Below are 21360 nucleotides of genomic sequence, written 5' to 3' on the forward strand. Positions count from 1 at the left end.
ATGGAGGATAGCACTGACTGAATGGTTTCCATCCTCCCAATGTCTTGGGTACGATGAAGAGGTGGTTGTAAAACCCCTTCGTGTTCATGTATTTCACAACTTCTATAGCCCCTTTTTTGAGTAGAGAGGTAACCTCCTTTGAACAGGGCCAAAAACATCTGTGACCCTATGGAGTAGGCTATCAAGTTGATGGGCGCCGACGCCAATGGGGGCTTTGCGTTGAATGGTTCTGCACTCGACTTCCCATTTCATCCAAAAATGGAGAGGTCTGGCTCCCACTGGTACACTGAGGACCAGATCCTCACTTGCTAGAAGAGGGTCTGGTAGATGACTTGACAACCATGCACACTGCACAGGGCTTGGTATGTGGTTGGGACTGATACCCTGCTCTGCCACCACAAAAAGGCCACTGCTGCAAAGGAGAGGCCACCCTTGCACTAACAGGTGGCGCAGTTGTCCGAATTGGCTGCTTAGGGCGTTTAGTAGACTGCGTTAGCAAGTCCTGGGTAGTCGTCTTCTGAAGCTCAAAAGCTACATGCTCCAAAGTAGCCCTGGGAAACAGACTATCTTGGTCCAACAGGGTAAAGAGCAGAGACAATTTCTGAGGAGTGACTCCTCTGGTGACAAACAAACACCCCAGCTCCTTCTTCAATACCCCTAGGGCAAAGAGAGCAGCCAATTCTTGCGATCCACCATGAACCATCTTGTTCGCACAGGGTAAAACTCCTATCCAGTCTGTAGTAAAATTGTCCAGTAGAGCTGTGCAATCTTAAATCTTCTTTGTCACAGCTCCCACTGTCCAATCAAAGGAGCCGAATATTTCAAAGACTTTGAATAAGTCCTTCACTAAATGATCCAACTCCACTGACAAAAAGCCTATCTTGGCTGAAGCAAACGCCAAACGTTGCGTCGAATCAGTCAAGCCAGAGAAGTCCCCTTGGGAGGAGGCAGAAACTCCCAAGGATGGAGCTTCCCCAGTGACATAAGAGAGGTATCTCCTTTTCATCAAATGACAAGGAGGGGTGCAGGAGGTGGCCTTGCCAAGATCCCTCTCATTGACCAACCAATCCCCAATACGAGACAAAGCCTTCTTCGAGGAACAGGAAAGAACCATCTTCGGCAAGTTAGAGGAGCCTGTGGGTTGTTGCATCATGAGTGCCGAGCCCAGAGATGAAGGGGCTGAAAGGGAGAAGAAAGTCGGACAGCTGAAGAGAAAGAACCTCAATAGGGAGGTGTAAGCCGATGCTGGTTGATCTTTCTCTACATCTTCTTCTGCGGACGAGATCGAAGAAGAAGCCAAGTCATTTTGTTCTTGCACTGTAGTCGAAGGCTTCTTTAAAAGGCTCAAGATGTTATTGAGACAACAATGGATTGGTTCCAGAGAGGAGCCTTGCGCCACCAGAATGCTGGCAGTAGTCAAAACTGGCTGCGCTGGACGATCAGAAGCAGTGGTATGTGTCCAGCAAGACTTCACAGGAGATGTATGATGATCAGGCACCAAAAAATGGTCAGAGTGCTCGACTCGGACAGCGCACTCACCTCAACTCAGGTGCTCAAAATCCACCGGCCCAATGTACGTCATTGGGCGTTCAACTGCTACTGAACGTTTGAAATGTACGGTAGTATCAACAACTGGCGGCTTGACACCAGCCGAATGCCTGGCACCAGATGGGTGATCAACAGCAATGCTGTCTGCCCTCACTGTGCGCTCAGCCAACACTGAACGCACCCCTACCGGGCGCTCGACTGACACTGCCAAACAGTGCTCTTCTTAGACGATTGTTGCGGTATAAACAGCTCGGGAGACATCAGGGCTTCTTCTTGGTCCAGATCTCTGGAATGCTTATAAGGTAGTGGAGGAATGTGTTCAGGAGCTGCTGACGTTTTCAACGGTCTGGAAACATCGGAAAAGCACCGACTGTGCCTCCTATCCACGCTGGAACTGTGAACCACTTAACGATAAAGCGTGAACATCCACTCGGATGCCTTTCCAATGGCCGTCTGACAAGTCTTGGGAACAGTCAACAGGCTCGATTGAGAGGGTGACTACCAGTGGGCAGACCCCCACAACGACCTTCCTTGGACGTTCATTTGCCTCCTCCCAGGTTTAAGGGAGTCTGACAGGGACCTAGGTCTAGGAGCATCGGCAGGAAAAGTAGCCACCTTCTCCAATGACATAACAGTTGTACTAACTTTTTGCACTCAACTGATTTATTAAGATCTTAACAGAAGTGCCCAATTGGGTTACGGTATCTACCATAAAGCTAAATTTCTTATCTACTCTGGCTTCAAGGCTGGCTAAGGCACTGGGCTCAGAAGGTAGGGAGCCAGGTAAAGGAGTTACAGGAAAAGATAGAGGACTTGGAATAGAGGAAAAAGCTGTCATAGGAATCAAAAGGACAGACACCTCTGGAGAATGTTGCAACCTAACCTCTGCTTTGGCAGTAGCCTTCCTCCCTCTGTCTCTTTGAAGTCTTGCTAAATGATAATTTAAAGTCTTCCATTTCCCCTGATCCCACTCCTTACACTCATCACGGTTAATGTCAGGAGAACAATTTTGCCTTCTACGAGAGGCGCAGATAGTATGAGTGTCACACTTACCAACTGTCAGTCTTGTCTTGCAGCACTCGAGTGTGACATACCCAGTTACAATTACGGAAAAAAGCTGATAAGTGTTACCAAAATCTACAATGTACTTCACCAAATTCAGCAATGTCGGCAAACAACCGGTGAAAACAAACCAAAACAAAAGCTACCCAGTGACTGATGTTCAGTCGACAAGCAGCAGGAACGAACTGAATACCTGAGCCAGTTGTACCTATTCTTCCCTGAATGTGGGCCGGGTCTGTTGCCTACACCAAAAGAGTATGAATGCTACTGCGAAATTTTTGAAACTTAAGCTGCTGCGAAAAGTAGGAACTAATAGCAATGTAATTAATTGGTAAGCTACTTATATAGAAAACATACTTCTTCAGTTTGTTTCTTTTGTTAGCAATTTTCTATCACATACATGTTATAGTTTACTGAAGTATTCTTTCATTTGGCAAATGTATCATAGCTTACCATTTTGATAAAAAATAAAGCTGAGTACTGCCTTTGTCCTGTACATCAAACATATCCCACCACACCCAGATTTTGTACTTTCAATATAACGTGACCCTTTAAATCAGGATCAAAATTAGGTCTCAGAAAATTGCATGATACCCAAGTATATACACTAGCCACAACCAGATGGCCACTCATCTTCTCCGGTCTACTAAAACAAAATATGAACAATTGTGTACAAGATACTAATTTTCCCAAGAAATTGAAAGACAAAAGCAAACAGTTGGTGCTCAGGCATTAATATTAATCATGATGATAATAGGTGTGGTAATTACCCCATTTGTGGGCTTTCATCAAATATCCTACCTTTTCAAAAAGTCCTCCACAGGTAACCACAAGAATGCATCCATTTGTATTTAAAATGGGGGATTGCTAACATAAAAATGATATTTTCATAAAAAAATAAAGTTTCATATATGCTTACCAAGTAATTACTTAGCTAAGGTTTCTACTTGCGTGGCAGCCTTTTTAAAAAATTTTCAGTAAAGATTCAATTGTTTTTTGTGTAGGTGACAGGTTCCGCCCACTATCGGATCACTTGGGAAAACAACCAGCCAGTTAGTTCAATTGTGTTTGTGCCCTGTATGTCCATAAGAGGGGAGGAAGAAGGGCTTTGATTCTGTAATTACTTGGCAAAGTAAATATGAAATTATTTTATTATGAAAATATCATTTTCATATAAACAACTTACCAAGTAATTACATAGCAGAATCCCACACTGAATGGAGGTGGGAGACAAGGACATGCTGTATTCTACTCCAAAACAGTAAAGCATGGTAATGACTAGGAAACAGAAAATTTGGCCAGCATTGATACAATGCTTGTTGTTTACCTGTCTGGTAAGAGAGCTAATGCAGGAGAATACTGCCTCTGGTTGGTGCTCATCTTAACTTGTAGTGGCATGGCAGTTGAGCCATAGGTCGCCTCTACTTGAGTGGGAGCTTTGCAGGGGAGGGTAGGCCTGATGACTAGCAAAGAATATAGAAGTACTCTTGCCGTGGGCGCAGTACCAAATTAAAAACACCCAGACAATGCTGTCACCCACTCTAAAAACACCACAACCCATCTACTAAGACTGGTGGGTACTCCAGGTACACTGTACCCCCAGGCTCCCCAAAAGCTCGAAAAGAGTGCTTCTTATGAGTCATTCCCCCAATACCATGCCAGCCACTAATAATGGTCCCAAGGTACTGCAATTATCAAACACTGTTTCCACTTCCTTTAAACAGTGAGATGCGAAAATAGCAGGTCGACTGGAGGATGGAAGATAGAGACATTTTGTGCCTAAAAGCTAAAGAGGTAAAGACAGCTGTGACGACGTGAGCTTTCACTTTAAAAGTAGGCAAAATGTTATCCCGAATCCGTTAACCCTTTAACGCCGAAGCCCTATTTACAAAAACGTCTCCCGTATGCTGGCGGCGTTCGGTGAGTTAGCGCCGATGCTGAAAAAAACTTTTTTTCAAAAAATCACAGCACGCTTAGTTTTTAAGATTAAGAGTTCATTTTTGGCTCATTTTTTTGTCATTGCCTGAAATTTAGTATGCAAACATCAGAAATGAAAAAAATATCATTATCATATATAAATATTGGAATATATGACAGCAAAAAAAAAAAACTCGTATATAATTGTATACAAATCGCGCTGTAAGCAAAACGGTTAAAGCTAATGACTTAATTTTTTTTTTAGTTGTATTGTACACTAAATTGCGATGATTTTGGTATATAACAAATTTTACAACGATCAAAGCAACACAGAGAAAATATTATCACAAAATGATGCATGAATCCGTAACGCATGGACGTAAAAATTTTTTTTTTTTTTTCAAAAATTCACCATAAATCGAAATATTGTGCTAGAGACTTCCCGTTTGTTGAAAAATGAAGCTAATTGATTGAATATTACTAGACTGTAAGTGTTTTAGCTTACAATTGCAGTTTTCGACCATTTCGGTCGAGTTAAATTTGACCGAAAGTCGAATTTTTTCTATTTATCATGATTTATATGAAAATATTTCAAAACTGATAAAAGCTACAACCATGAGTTATTTTTTGTTGTATTGTAAATGAAATTGCGCACATTTTCATATATAAAACTTTATGTAACGACTAATATAAAACGGTGCAAATATTACGACAACGAGACGAAAGAATTTCAGAGATGTTCGGCCGAGTAACCGCGCGGACGTAAGGAAAATGTTTTTTTTTTAAATTCACCATAAATCAAAGTTTTGTGCTAGAGACTTCCAATTTATTGCAAAATGAAGGTAAACGATTGAATATTACTAGAATGTAAGAGTTTTAGCTCACAATTGCGTTTTTTTACCATTTCGGTCGAGTTAAAGTTGACTGAAGGTTGAAATTTTGGCAGTTATCGTGATTTATGTGAAAATATTTCAAAACTGATAAAAGCTACAACCATGAGCTAATTTCTGTTGTATTCTACATGAAATTGCGCACATTTTCATATATAAAAGTTTATGTAACGACTCATGTAAACGATGCAAACATTACGACAACATGACGAAAAGAATTTCTGAGATGTTCGGCGAGTTACGCAGCGCAGACGTAAGGAAAAAATTTTTTTTTCAGAAATTCACCATAAATCAAAATATTGTGCTAGAGACTTCCAGTTTGTTGCAAAATGAAGGTACATGATTGAATATTACTAGACTGTAAGAGTTTTAGCTTATAATTGCGTTTTTTGACCATTTCGGTCGAGTTAAAGTTGACCGAAGCTTGAAATTTTGGCAGTTATCGTGATTTATATGAAAATATTTCAAAACTGATAAAAGTTACAACCATGAGTTATTTTCTGTTGTATTCTACATGAAATTGCGCACATTTTCATATATAAAACTTTATGTAACGATTAATATAAAACAGTGCAAACATTACGACAACGTGTGAAAAAGAATTTCTGGCGCGACGTAAGGATAAAGTTTTTTCAAAATTTCACCATAAATCGAAATATTGTGCTAGAGACTTCCAATTGGTTGCAAAATGAAGGTAAATGATTGAATATTACTAGAATGTAAGAGTTTTAGCTTACAATTGCGTTTTTTGACCATTTTGGTCGAGTCAAAGTTGACCGAAGGTTGAAATTTTGCAGTTATCGTGATTTATATGAAAATACTTCAAAACTGATAAAAGCTACAACCATGAGTTATTTTCTGTTGTATTGTACATGAAATTGCGCACATTTTCATATATAAAACTTTATGTAACGGCTAATATAGAACAGTGCAAAAATTACGACAAAATGACGAAAGAATTTCTGAAATTTTTGGCGAGTTACATGCATGGCGTAAGAAAAAAGTTTTTTCAAAAATTCACCATAAATCGAAATATTGTGCTAGAGACTTCCAATTTGTTGCAAAATGAAGGTACATGATTGAATATTACTAGAATGTAAAAGTTTTAGCTTACAATTGCGTTTTTCGACCATTTCGGTCGAGTCAAAGTTGACCGAAGGTTGAAATTTTTTGTAGTCGACGTTTGCTACGTCCACTCGGCATTCAACAGACAATTTTAGTCGACGTTTGCTACGTCCGTCGTGTTCTTAACTGAACTCTTCTTAATTGAACTCCAGAGGTCACTGTATGGACCTCTGATCTGTTGATTCCTGCTCAGGTAATACCTGAGATCTCTGACAGGACAAAATACTCTCTCTTCTTCCTTAGAGCCAAGGATGTCCATTAAATTCTTAATGGTAAAAGAACAAGGCCAGGGCTTGGACAGGTCCTCATTCTTGGCTAAACATCCTACGGTAAAGGAGCAAACTGTGTCTCCTTGGGAAAAAATCTACCCTTTTATCGATGGCTTGAATCTCACTAAAACGTTTAGCGGCAGCTAAAGCAAAGAGGAATAGTGTCTTACAAGCGAGATTCGTCAGAGAAGCAGAACGAAGGGTTCAAAGGTAGGACCTGTTAGCCACTTCAAAACTACATCCAGGTTCCAAGAGACCAGATCGTCCTTCCTCTGCTTGGGTGTATCAAAGGACTTGAGGTCGTTAAGACCTGAGTTTGACGAAAGATCCAGGCCTCTGTGTTTAAAAACAGAACTAAGCATAGCTCAATAACCTCTGATGGTGGAAGACAAATTTCTAGAGTTCCTCAGATAAAGGAGGAAATCAGTAATCTGAGTTATAGATGTCTCAAAAGAAGAGACATTATGGTTGACACAAAACCAACATAAGATTGCCCACTTAGCCTGGTAAATGAGGCTAGAAGACTTATGTCTGCTTTGTTTAATGGCCTCTGCATGCCCCCTTGAAAACCATTTCGCTCTGACAAGCTTGCATACAGTCTGAGGCCTGTCAAATCAATCGCAGACAGCCCTTGGTGGTGTCTCCCAAAGTGGGGCTGTTTGGGTATGCAGTTTTTGGGGAAGAAGTCTTAGGAAATCCACCAATAACCATAGAAGGTCTGGGAATCAATCATTCTGAGGCCAAAACAGGGCTATGAGGGTCATAGTTACATTCTAATGTTGGTCTGCCCCAAGGTTTCCAAAGATCCCAACAGACCAGGCGATCCAGAGTCCATTCAGTGGGAAGGACCTGTTTCTGACAGCTCAGCTCGTCCACCAAGACATTTAATTTCCCCTGGATAAATCAGGTGACCAGAGTCACTTGATTCTGATCCATCCACAAGAGTAGATCTCTTGCTGCCTGGTAGAGAGAGAAAGAGCGAGTGTTGCCTTGTTTCTGGATATAAGTTAAGGCCATGGTAGTGTCCACGCACACTACTACTGTCTTGTTGCGGACCATGTTCAAGAAATACTGAAGGCCTAGATCCTAGATAAATCGCCTTTAGTTCTCTGACATTTATATGTAGACTTTGTTGCTCTGGGGTCCATGTACTGAATACCTCCTGATTCCCCAGTAGGGCTCCCCAGCCTAAGTCCGAGGTGTCTGAATACAATTCTAGGTCAGGGCACAGAAGTTGAAGGGAATTCCCTTCTGATAATCTTTCCTTGGACATCCACTACTGATAGTTCAATTTGATCTCCGGGGTGATTGAAAACACATGGGAGCCTGATTGTGTTTTCCTGTCCCAGTTGGCTTTAGAAAGAATTGGAGAACTCTCATGTGCAATCTGCCCAGCTTGACAAATGACTCAATGGATGCTAGAGTCTCCAGAAGGCTCATCCATTGTTGAGCCGAGCTGAACAAGAGGGCTATAAAGCTGCGGACTGTCTGAAGGCAGTTGGAAATTCTCTTGGGTGACGAAAAAACCCGAAAAGTCAGAGAGTTGAGAGTCATCCCAAAATAGAGAATCTCTTGTGACGGGGTCAACTGAGACTTCTGGGGATTGATGAGAAGACCCAGTTCCTGGGTGAGAAGAAACTTGTGCATGTCCTTCATACACTTTTCCTTTGATGGGGATCGAAGCAGCCAGTCGTCCAAATACAGACTAACATTTATCCCTACAAGATGGAGCCATTTTGTGAGAGGAGCAAGGGCTAAAGTGAACACGTGAGGGGCTGTAGAAAGGGCCTGAAACTGAAATACTTTGTCCTGAAAGACAACCTTACATACTTTCTGAAGTCAGGATGGAACAGGATGTGGAAGAATGCAGCCTTCATATCAAAGGTTATCATCCAGTCGCCCTGGTAAATGGATGAGAGGACTGAAAGGTTCGTCTCCATCTTGAATTTCACCTTCCAAAGTGATCGAGGGCACTCACATTTAGGACTGGTCTCCAGCCCCCCAAAAGCTTTCAGAACCACAAAGAGACAGTTGTAGAAGCCCTTTCCATTGGTGTTCTCATCTAGCTCTATGGTCCTCTTTTGGAAGAGGGAGGACACCTCCTCGAAAAGGGCCGAATGACTCCCTGAGCCTTTCGAGTAAGCCTACAATGTGATGGGAGAGGTGACTAATGGGGGGCTCTCCAGGAACGGGATAACATAACCCTCCTTTAGAACCTTGATGACCCACGGCTCTGCTCCTCTGGTCATCCAATTCTCCCAAAACTGAAGAAGTCTGGCTCCTACTGGTGTATGAAGGACTTCCAACTCACTTTTTGGGCCCTATCTTGGCTGGGCACTTCATGATGGACCTGGACGTGAAGCGAACATAGAGGCGGGTCCTAGACTGCAATCTGGGTTTGCTTCCATGAAAGGGCTGCTGCTGGAGTGGAGAGGATGTCTTAGGAGCAAAAGAGGTCGAATCCTTAGGAAGCTACGAGGATTGTGACAACAAAAACCTGCATGGACTTTTGCAAATCAGATACAATCTGCCTAACCGTGTCCTGAAGGAAGAGGTGGTGATGGTCAAGGCAAAAACAACAGGACCGACTTCTGTGTCTAAGTGACTCCTTTAGTGGTAAAGGAGCACCAGAGCTCTCTCTTCTTCAAGACAAGAGAAAAAAAAAAAAAAAAAGGACGCAAGCTCCAGAAAGCTATCCCTAATGGCCTTGTCTGAGCAAGACATGACTCCCAGCCAGTCCAAGGCAATATCGGACAAAAACACTTAAACAATCCTCAATCCTCTTGGCCAGTCCCTCACCCAACCCCCCCTTCCAGTCAAGGACACTATACTTTGAACGCCTCGAACAAATCTTTGACAAGGTGGTTCTAGTTCCGCTGATGAAAACGCAGAACATCGAGAAGGGTTGATGAGACCAGAGACGTTCCCTTGGGAGGAGGCAGTGACTCCCAAAGGAGGAGCTTCCCCGGTGATATAGGACAAATATCTCCTTCGATCAAGGCGTGAGGGAGGAGAAGTGAAGGAAGCTTGTCCTTGTTCCCTTTTACCTGAAAGCCAACCTTCAATTTCCTTAGAAGCCTTCTTGGAAGATGAAGAAAGCACCATCTTGGAAGTCTAGTCTTGTCGTCCAAATGCAGCTGGGAAGAAAAAGGTGGAAAAATTCGCCAACAAATAGAGCAGAAGAGCTGCACAGGCCGACGGAGGAGCAGGCTCTTGATAGCCTTCCTCCTCTGCTGAGGAGACTGGGGACAGGGTAGCCCCAAGAGAAGTCTTGGAAGCAGAGAGAGCTTTCTTCAGCAAGCTCACAATTACAGCCAACTGCTGCTTAACCCTTTAACGCCGAAGCCCTATTTTCAAAAACGTCTCCCGTATGCCGGCGGCCTCCGAGAGGTAGCGCTGCGGGAAAAAGTTTTTTCAAAAATCACAGCGCTTAGTTTTCAAGATTAAGAGTTCATTTTTGGCTCCTTTTTTCTCATTGCCTGAAGTTTAGTATGCAACCATCAGAAATAAAAAAATATCATTATCATACATAAATATTGGAATATATGACAGCGAAAAAAAAACTCGTATATAATTGTATACAAATCGCTGTAAGGAAAACGGTTGAAGCTAACGAGTTAATTTTTTTAGTTGTATTGTACACTAAATTGCGATGATTTTGGTATATAACAGATTGTAAAACGATTAAAGCAACACAGAGAAAATATTATCACAAAATGATGCATGAATTAAAACGCCATGGATTAAAGAAAAGTTTTTTGAAAAATCACCAAAAATCAAAATATTGTGCTAGAGACTTTCCAATTGTGCCAAAATGAAGGAAATTGATTGAATATTACTAGGCTGTAAGTTTTTTAGCTTACAATTGAATTTTTGAACCATTTCGATTGAGTTAAAGTTGACCGAAGGTAGATTTTTTTCTATTTATCGTTATTTCGATGTAAATATAAAAAACTATGAAGAGCTAAAGGAATGATATATTTTTTGTTGTATTCTACATGAAATTGCGCACATTTTGATGTAGAACACTTTATGTAACGAATAATATGAAACGGCGAAAAAATTATGGCAAACTGACGCAAGAAATGACAGGATTTTCAGCAGAGTCCGCGCGCGCAGAGCGAAGGAAAATTTTTTTTTCAAAAATTCACCAAAAATCTACATATTGTGCTCGAGACTTTCCGTTTGTTGCAAAATGAAGGTAAATGATTGATTGTTACTCGAATGTAATAATTATGGCTTATGGATGCGTTTTTCGATCATTTCGGTCGAGTCAAAGTTGACCGAATGTTAAAATTTTGTCAGTTATCGTGATTTCGGCGAAAATATTAAAAAACTGTGAAGAGCTAAAGGAGTGACATATTTTTTGTTGTATTCTACATGAAATTGCGCACATTTTGATGTATAACACTTTATGTAACAAATAATATGAAACGGCGAAAAAATTACGGCAAGCTGACGCAAGAAATGCTAGGATTTTCAGCGAGTACGCGCTGCAGCAGAGCGAAGGAAAATTTTTCAAAAATTCACCAAAAATCTAAATAATGTGCTAGAGACTTTCTGTTTGTTGCAAAATGAAGGTAAATGATTGATTGTTACTCGAATGTAATAATTATGGCTTACGGATGCGTTTTTCGATCATTTTGGTCGAATCAAAGTTGACCAAATGTTAAAATTTTGTCAGTTATCGTGATTTCGGCGAAAATATTAAAAAACTGTGAAGAGCTAAAGGAATGACATATTTTTAGTTGTATTCTACATGAAATTGCGCACATTTTGATGTATAACACTTTATGTAACAAATAATATGAAACGGCGAAAAAATTACGGCAAGCTGACGCAAGAAATGACAGGATTTTCAGCGGAGTATGCGCGTGCGGAGCGAAGGAAATTTTTTTTTTCAAAAATTCACCAAAAATTTAAATAATGTGCTAGAGACTTTCTGTTTGTTGCAAAATGAAGGTAAATGATTGATTGTTACTCGAATGTAATAATTATGGCTTACGGATGCGTTTTTCGATCATTTCGGTCGAATCAAAGTTGACCAAATGTTAAAATTTTGTCAGTTATCGTGATTTCGATGTAAATATTAAAAAACTGTGAAGAGCTAAAGGAATGATATATTTTTTGTTGTATTCTACATGAAATTGCGCACATTTTGATGTATAACACTTTATGTAACGAATAATATGAAACGGCGAAAAAATTACGGCAAACTGACGCAAGAAATGACATGATTTTCAGCGGAGTCAGCCTTATGAGCGGAGGAAATTATTTTTTCAAAAATTCACCAAAAATCTAAATATTGTGCTAGAGACTTTCCGTTTGTTGCAAAATGAAGGTAAGTGATTGATTGTTACTCGAATGTAATAATTATGGCTTACGAATGCGTTTTTCTATCATTTCGGTCGAGTCAAAGTTGACCGAATGTTAAAATTTTGTCAGTTATCGTGATTTCGATGTAAATATTAAAACACTGTGAAGAGCTAAAGGAATGATATATTTTTTGTTGTATTCTACATGAAATTGCGCACATTTTGATGTATAACACTTTATGTAACGAATAATATGAAACGGCGAAAAATTACGGCAAGCTGACGCAAGAAATGCTAGGATTTTCAGCGGAGTAATGAGTGCGCTGAGCGGAGGAAATTTTTTTTCAAAAATTCACCAAAATTCTAAATATTGTGCTAGAGACTTTCCGTTTGTTGCAAAATGAAGGTAAATGATTTATTGTTACTCGAATGTAATAATTATGGCTTACAAATGCGTTTTTCGATCATTTCGGTCGAGTCAAAGTTGACCGAATGTTAAAATTCACTTTGGATGCTGGGTCCTTCTCCAGCAGCCCAGTCTAAAACTCGCCTCACACGCTCACTTCCGACAGGCAGTATGCGCCTTTCACGGTCCTGACGCCTTTGTGACATCTCTGCAAACGTTCTGTTGCAGCACGAATACGCTAACACTCGCAAAAGTTCAACAAAACACGCTCTGCGTCAAAATATCGCTCCCGCAAGGTGCTGCTCTGATGCTCTCTGATGCGAGATGGGGAAATTCGGCGCATGCGGCGTCTGGGTGACGCTCAGAAACAAAACAACAGCTGGATCCATGAACTCCCAGCATCCGCCGAGGCACGGGATTTGAAATCTTCCGCAAACTAGGCCTAGAATTATCTTTCCGCGAATATTTAAAAAAAGCATTTTCAGTCGACGTTTGCAACGTCCACTCGGCATTCGACAGACAATTTTGGACGACGTTTAAAACGTCCAACAAGCGTTTAAGGGTTAACGGGAACCAATGAAGTTTCATCTTGAACTAAAGGCAAAGGCGACTGAAGAGAAGCAATATGTCTGGGAGTGGGTGCTTGGAGCTCAGAGGGGGGTGATGGCTACTGTACTGAAGAGTTGGTGCCAGGCGCTTGGGAACTGGCGTCAGGCACTCAGGAGCTGGCGCCGGGCACTTGGGTGGCGCTGGGGGCTTGGGTGGCGCCGGGCACTTGAAAAGTGGCGCTGAGTGCTTGAGAGGAAACAGGCGTTTGGATGCCAACGTGGGTGCCTGAGAGTTCGCTGGGTGCTTAATGACCAGGTGAGGGTGCTCAGCGGTTGGGCACTTGGGAGAGAAGGCCTCTGGACTGTCCCATGTGGAAGGAAAATGCTGATGGATCGGGGCAGGAACAGAAGAGTCCACAGTGTAAATGCACGAAGGCTGTGGGCTAAGACTGGACTTCTTTGACTGCTTAACAGGAAGCAAATCATAATGGCAACTAGAGGACATGATGAATCTAGGAATCGCTTGTGGCGCCTCCTGTCCGCACTGGAATCATCGGATTTAGAAGACAACTGGTGGACATCTAAAGAGATACCTTTCCAATGGCTGTCTTTCGAGACCTGGGATCGCCCAACAGGCTCGACTGAGGGGGAGGCTGCCCGTGGGCAAACCCCATTGGACTCCCTTGGACTTTCAGTATGTCTTCTCCCAGGTTCAGGGAAGTATGACAGGGACCTTCACCTAGGAGAACTGACGGGACGAGTAGCCACCTCCTCCATTAGCAGTACACTGTCACACATCCCTTTCTCTGTGAACACTTTGTCCATAAACACTTTCACTGACTCCCAATTCTGCCACTGTACTAACTACAAGACCTATCTTCTTACCAAATCTAGATTCGAGACTGGCAATGGCATTAGGGTCGGAAGCAAGGGAGCCAGCCATGGGAGCAGGTGGATGAATAGTAGGAGGGCCAGTATTAGGGGAAAAAGCTGGAATAGGAGTAGAAGGAATAGCATGACTACCTTCTAAACTAGGTTTTAGGAGTGGTTTCTAGGCTAGTGATTGTTTCTTGGCCCTAGAAGCCAATTTCCTCTTCCTATCCTTTTGTAGCCTATGCAAGTGCGATCTAAGCACTTTCCACTGCTTCTCATCCCAATCAGAACATTCAGCACATGTTTTCTCCTTACTACATTACTGCCACCTACAATTACTACAAATCGAATGTGGATCATAACATGATTTAGTCAATCTAGTTTTGTATCCTTTACTGCAATAGCAAAAACTAGAAGAGCTAGAATCTGACATAACTCTATAAAACTAGGATCCTGACCCAAAAACATTAATGAGATGATAAAAGCTCTGAAAGCTACCAAAATAATGTGATAATACTTCACTGAGGTCCAGTAAAGTCAACTGAAAAAGAAAGAAAAAAGCTGCTCCAATGGCGTTGATGTACGACGAGCCATGGCAGAAACACAACTGAACCGACTAGCCGGTTGTTTCCCCAAGTGCTCTGACAGTGGACGGAGCCTGTCACCCACACAAAAAACAACAGAATCGCTACCACGAATTTTTTACAAAGGCTACCACTCAAGGAGAAACCTTAGCTATGTAATTACTTGGTAAGTTACTTATTTGAAAAATCATTTACCTTCACATAAATATACAGACCAAAGACATATTCTCCATCCAAACTCAAGGAAATCTAACATTGTTGACATTTAATATAAAAATCATAATCATTTCAATCAGAGGAAGTCATCTTTATGGCTGTTGAAAAAAACTTAAAATTCCCTATTAAAATCATGAGCATAAGTTTATCCAACTACAAACTGCATTTATAGTTTAATGAAAGCTTCAGACAAGGTTTATAGAAGATGAATAAAGCTCCAGACAAGGTTTATACACAATGAATCTTTCTGATTTTTTAAAACCTTGGTAGTCCATCTGAGGTTTAACAAGATGTTTATAATAAGTATATGTAAAAGATTTCAACTTCAGATTGAACATTTCCCCAAGACATTTTTCCTACAGAACTGGACCAAATCAGGATATTTTGTGCAGACTGGAAGTTTATTAAAAATGATAGTCATTGCTAGCTTCATTCTAGTTCCTCTTCAAACATCAGTTGGATGAAAAAAACATCTACCCAAACTGGTAAGGTACCAGGAATTTTTGGCTCCTTGTTAAGGCGGCAAATGTTAAAGTTAAAGAAGCTGGTGTGTTATACTGTTTGGTTTGTGGTGCTGAGGGATGAGGGATGGCTCTCTCTCTCTCTCTCTCTCTCTCTCTCTCTCTCTTAAGCACATCAATTGAAGAAACTTAAAAGCTTTCACTTCTTACGAATAAAAATGATTCATGGGGCAAGGTATTACCATAAGAGTAAGCAATGTAGAGGTCACTATGAGCACTAAATATGACTGTAAATGGTAGACCATGATGGATTTTTTAAAACAATGGATAACACATGAATTCCAAAGGCCCCACAGCTTGGAGATATTCAAAGAGGGTAGTTCAAAGTTGGAGGATCTTATTTGTTCTACTCCTGACATCGTAAAGAGTGATCTATATCAATGTCAAAACATTTTAATTTGTGGGCAGTAGTAATGTCGGTAAGAAGAGGCAGAGGACCTGACAACTTGCACTATGAGCAATAAGGCTAAATGAAGCAATTAATTTTTTATTTACAAAACTATAGACCAAAACCTTCCTGTGGCTGGCATGTTCCTCCTATGCCAAACGTACTCTGAGATCTCACCATTCATTCAAGTATACATTATTTTTCTTTTTATTGATAACCTCCAGACATTCCACAGCTGAAACAAAACTGGTCTTAATTAGACACTATAGTATATATACTGTACTGTCCCAATTACACTTACCTGTATGCATTGATCACACAGCCATTCTGAACAGTCTGTGCAGAGTCCAGTGGCTATCGCTTCATCACTACAGGACGTACAAGTAAAGCTTTCTTCAGCTCCCGCAACTGACCCTCTTTCCCCACTTTGAGCTTCACATATGAACATATTGTCTAGAATACTTTCTTGTGGGAACCCTTTCTTGCACATAGGGCAATGGATGAGTGGATCCACTGAAAAACAATAAAAAAATGATTATCAGCTAAACATCAAAATAACACAGTACAACAGTATTACTGTATTTGACTATAACCACAGAACAAAAACTAAATCCCATAGTGATATTTTTGAAAGCTAATGCACTTGCATCAAATTCTAAACAACTTATAGATCTGTAAAGAAAAGTAGTTTTGCATTTATTTTGTACAAAGTGAATATTGGATTTTTAAACATTAAACTACTGTATTATGTAATCAGTTTCCCTTGATGAACCTTTTTTTAGTGGCAAAATACCCATCAATTCGGGTGACAATATTTGGTTTCTCACGGTAAACTGACTGTTTGATGTAAACAACCGTACTGCTGCTTATACGTTTCTCCAGAAGTTCGTTAAGACAGCACTCGACAACAGAAGGGTCAGATGGAAGCAAAAGAAGAAGCTAGTTCCAGTCCAAGGAATACGGTTCTTTCACTCCTATCACCGTACCTGAAGACTTATTATATCGAGGGAGTGTATTCTCCCTCCTTGGCCCACTTATTTATTTGTATGGACGCAAGGTCTTTTGTCATGACTGCCTAAGAAAACTATAACCTGCAGACGGCTCTCGACTGGATCAATCAATCGACTTTTAGTCACATCGCTACTCCTTAGCAATTACTTAAAGGAATGGATGTGCTTGAGGTATGTCACCCTGAATAACAGATGCGGTATTTCAATGGTGATTTAAGCCACATTTACTTAAGGCCTTTAGGATTCTTAAGGTTCCATATGCGCTCAACCTAATAAAATAAATAACCCTTGGAAATATGTAATTTATATTTATGAGGCGATTTGCCAAAGTTTTATTCATGTTTAAAAGTCCATTCTGAGTGACAAGTTATTTACAATTGGTTTTGGAATTAATCTTCCCTCATTAAGATTGAAATTTGATGGTTCTGATGTAGGTTGTGCTAAAGACAGTTATTGATATATTGTTTAGGTGACATTAGTTTCGGAGTGTCTTCACTTAACATATTTAATTTTGATATTGATTTTGCTGTTTCACTCGGGTCTTTAACAATAATATTTAGTGCTGTTTGCCTCTTTATTTACATTTGGAAAGTGGTCTCAAAGGTGCTTTTCAAAATTTCAGAATTCCAAGGGCAGGACTATTCAGTAATGGATTAGGGAGGCTGTGCATCGCCTATTCATTGATTGGGTTATCGCTGGCCAGGTTGCCTCTCTGAAAGCACACCTGTCCTTTTCAACCAACATTTCGAGTTTTAAGATTTCACATGATTGGTAATTGCACAGGAACATTAAATTAATATTTTTAAATTATAATGGTTTTACTTATAAATTGTTCATTACCTTAAAGTTTAGTCCATGGCATCCTCAGCGGGATGAGAGTAAAGGTTATTGCGAAATGTTTGTTGATTGGTTTCAGTAGAGGGCTGTCTTACGGCTTATATTATAATTTTGCTTTAATCTTTTATCTTCGGTACGTGTGGCTAGTTCTGTTATTTCGTTGACCTTAATGGTCTTAATTGTCACGGTCGTCTTGCTGTTTATCTTAAGATTTCGTATCCTTCAATTTCATTGTGTGCGAATAGCTTCAAATTTTTGTCGTAATGTCTGAGTTAAAGCTACTGTTAAACTCTAGGAAGCATTTGCGGTCTCAGGCAACACAATGACATAATAGAATTAACACATTTTCTAGATTTTCGGATATAGAAAGGTCTACTTCGCTTGTGTTAATTATAGATCTTGACAATGAATTAAAGGTTGTTAGTTCAAAGATTCAACCTATGTAATGGGCTGAAAAGGAAGATGAAAGCAAACTTTTGTCTGATTTAAAGGCTTGTGATAATTATCATTCGAAACTGGTTGAATGCATTTCATTATTAGAGACAAAACCTTCTCCTTCAGATTCCACTGAAACTGCCAGAAGTCTCTCGAAAAGTCCTATTGCTCCTCTCCCTTGTTTCACGAGTAAGGAAGGGGAAGACTTGACAATTTCTTGCGCAATTCGAAGAGACTATAAGTAGATTCTCGTATCCCCAGTATGATAAGCTGTTATTGCTAAAACAACAGGCTAGCGGGAGTGCTTTGGTGCTGCTTGATTCGTTGGAGGCTAATAAAGTGTCATATTCTGATGCTAAATCATTGTTGTTAAGTGCATTTGCTTCCCCTATGACACTAAAGTTTAAGGTTGTTAAGAAGTTTACAGAAATGAGTTTGTGTTCCTGTAAAGACCCTTTTGAATATATAAGCAAAATGCGACTGCTTGCAGAGTCTGTTATGAGTCTTAATATGGACGTAGATTCATTTTTACAATATTTTTTCTGGACGGGATTGAATGAAACTTTTAGAAGTCAGCTTACACAGATTACAAATAAGACTCGTCCTTCCTTAAAGGAAATAAATGGACATTTCTTTGAAGCGTGCGATTTACTAGTCCTGGGTCAAACGATGCCGCCTCAAACTTTGCTGTTAATCTTAATGTTAAAAACAATAAGTCTACCAAATTTTTTGGATGTACAATTTGTAACAAGACTGATGGTAAGGAAGCTTCACATTCCCTTTCTAAGTGCCCAAAATTTGGAACTCCACAGGCTAAAGTAGAAAAATTAAGTAGTTTGAATTTTTGCATACAGTGTGGTAACTCAAATCATAATACTGTACCAGTAACTGCCGTTTTCGTTTCAAAAAACGTTTTAATTGTTCCGAATGGCACTTTGGTTTCCTTTGTGTTAAAGTTGATGAAGGACAGTCAAAGGAAGACTTAAAGAAGCCCGAAAAGGTAAAGGGCAATTCTCAAAATGCTAGTTCAGGAGGTTCCGTTGAGAACAGTAATGAAAAATCCAAACGCCAAATTTCAAGTAGCTCTGTTCTAATTATGAATGCGCTGCAAAGTCAAGTAGTAGCGAATTGATTTTGCCCACGTTCACTTGTGAATTGCAAAATAGGTTTCCGATTCGTGGATTAAAAGATGGCGGTTCCCAAGTTAATTTCATTATTGACGAGGTAGTGGAAAATCAAAACCTTAGTCTTGGAAAATATATCATTGACTGTTAATGGCTTTAACACCTCTAAACGGTACGATACAAAGTTGGTGGAAGTTACGATGAAATTTGGTAGTGTCGAGTGGATGGTAGAGGCAGTATGTGTACCTTCTATAAATACTGAACTAAGCTTAGCTGGGTTGAGTGAAATTGTACAGGGATTTGTGAAGCAGGGTTACTCGTTGGCCGATAGGGAGTTACTCGGTGGGGGTGAGGAAATAAAGCATATTAATTTTGTTTTAGGAACAGGGTCCGCACATTGCATCCTGGAATCGATGGTTAGTTTCGGGAATTTATGTTCTGTATACTCTCAAACTTCTATGGGGGTCATGCTTTTAGGCAAAGTAGATAAACTCATAAATGACTTGGAATACTTGTCTTATGTTTCTGAAGCTGGTGCTTATTGTACTAATATCTGTGCTACCAATGTTGTCGGCAACAATGATTGCATTTCCTGTGGCTTGCTTGTCACGAATGAAGGTAAACTGGCAAGTAATGATTATGATTTAATTCTTTTGGCTGAAGGTAATTTTTGTGTCTTGAATGATATAGGTAGAGTATCAGAGTCTGAATTAAAACAAGCTACTAATGAGTTAATGGATAGCTGTTGTTTTAAATTTACAAATTATGATAGCAAAATGTACGATACTTCTATGGAGCTAAATAATAGGTTGGTTAGATTTGTCCTTAATAACACCAGGCGAGACGAGGATGGCAGACTTGTGATGCCTCTACTATGGAACGGTCGTTTTAACCATCACCTTGGTAAAAACCTCCATTTAGCAGAAGCTATTTTAAAAGCTAATCTTAGAAAATTTAAGAATAATAATGAGGATTTGGGTCTGATAGATCAAGTTTTCAAGCAACAGGAAGAAATTGGTATTATCGAGACGATTGATAGGTTAGACCAGTTTTTAGAGGATCATCCAGAATATAGCTTCCTTCCTCATATGCCAGTGTTGAAACCTGACCGGCAGACCACAAAATGCCATGTAGTATTTTTGTCAAACTTGTGTGAAACTGATAAGGATAAGCCTAGGACACTATCCAATAATCAAGTTATGTTTTCGGGACCTTCATTAAACCAGAAAATCACTTCCTCCTTATTGCATCTTAGATTTGATGAAAAACTTTTATGCTTTGACATAAAGAAAGCCTTTAATCAGATTGCCTTGAGTCTGTCGGATCAAAGTAAACTCCTCTTCCTTTGGTTCAGAAATGTTAGTAAAAAGACTTTTCTGTTGTTGCATTCAAGAATAAGAGGCTTCCATTTGGGTTGTGTTGTTCACCCGCTATTTTATTACTTGGGTTGTACAACATTTTAGTAATGGACTCAGAGGAAGATTCAGAACCAATCCAGGATTTGAAAAAATTAATTTATCAGTTGCTTCACATGGATAATGGGGCAGTCACTATGAATGATTCCGAAAGTCTCAAGTGGGCCTATGAGTGTTTGGAAGGTATCTTCCAACCTTACCAATTTGAACTGCAGCAGTATGTACCTAATGATGAGGGTTTGCAGAGGTATATTGACGCAAATTTAGATGAAAAAACCCATAGTCAGGTCAAACTGTTAGGATTGCGTTGGGATAGAGTTAGTGACACGTTGTCCACTAAGAGAATGGAACTTGATGCATCTGCAAGTATGAAGAGGCAAATATTGAGGTCGATTGCTTCACAATACGATGTCTGTAATTTTAATGGTCCCTTGTTAAACAGGAGTCGGCTATTTTTACATGACCTACAGTGCAATAAAAAGTTAGGTTGGGATGACAAACTGTCTCCAGAACTTATTCGGGAATGGCGAAATATAACTAAGCAAATCAATGCGGCTCCTGTAATAGAGGTGAAGAGATTTGTAGGCAAAAGAAACGGTTCCTTTAGACTTATTGCATTCACAGATAGTAGTAAACAAATTTATGGGACAGTTGTTTATATTCAGGATATTGAAACCAATTTAGTTAGTTTTTTGCTTGCAAAGAATAGAATAGTAAATAAACAGCTTGAAATGAAAAGTGTACTTTCTCTGGAGTTTTTAGCTGTAAGTTTCAGCACAGAGGTCTTAGCAGAATTATATCAAGAATTATGTGGCGACTCTTGCATTAAACCCATCAAGGTAGTGGACATGCATCTTTACTCTGACAGTTTTGTTTC

General features: G+C 40.0%; 1 protein-coding gene across 8 annotated transcripts in view; it reads right to left on the bottom strand.

Annotated features, from left to right (window-relative positions):
* Window positions 1-21360, bottom strand: part of LOC136836301 (E3 ubiquitin-protein ligase TRIM33-like) — a 313581-nt gene that overhangs the window by 253186 nt on the left and 39035 nt on the right. For all 8 annotated transcript variants that reach the window (XM_067100414.1, XM_067100413.1, XM_067100412.1 and 5 more), the window contains exon 2: window positions 15964-16175. In XM_067100414.1, the coding sequence (XP_066956515.1) occupies window positions 15964-16175 (212 nt within the window). The remainder of the gene's footprint in view (window positions 1-15963; window positions 16176-21360) is intronic.

The sequence above is a fragment of the Macrobrachium rosenbergii genome, chromosome 56, assembly GCF_040412425.1.
Source record: "Macrobrachium rosenbergii isolate ZJJX-2024 chromosome 56, ASM4041242v1, whole genome shotgun sequence".
In the NCBI taxonomy this organism is placed as follows: Eukaryota; Metazoa; Arthropoda; class Malacostraca; order Decapoda; family Palaemonidae; genus Macrobrachium; species Macrobrachium rosenbergii.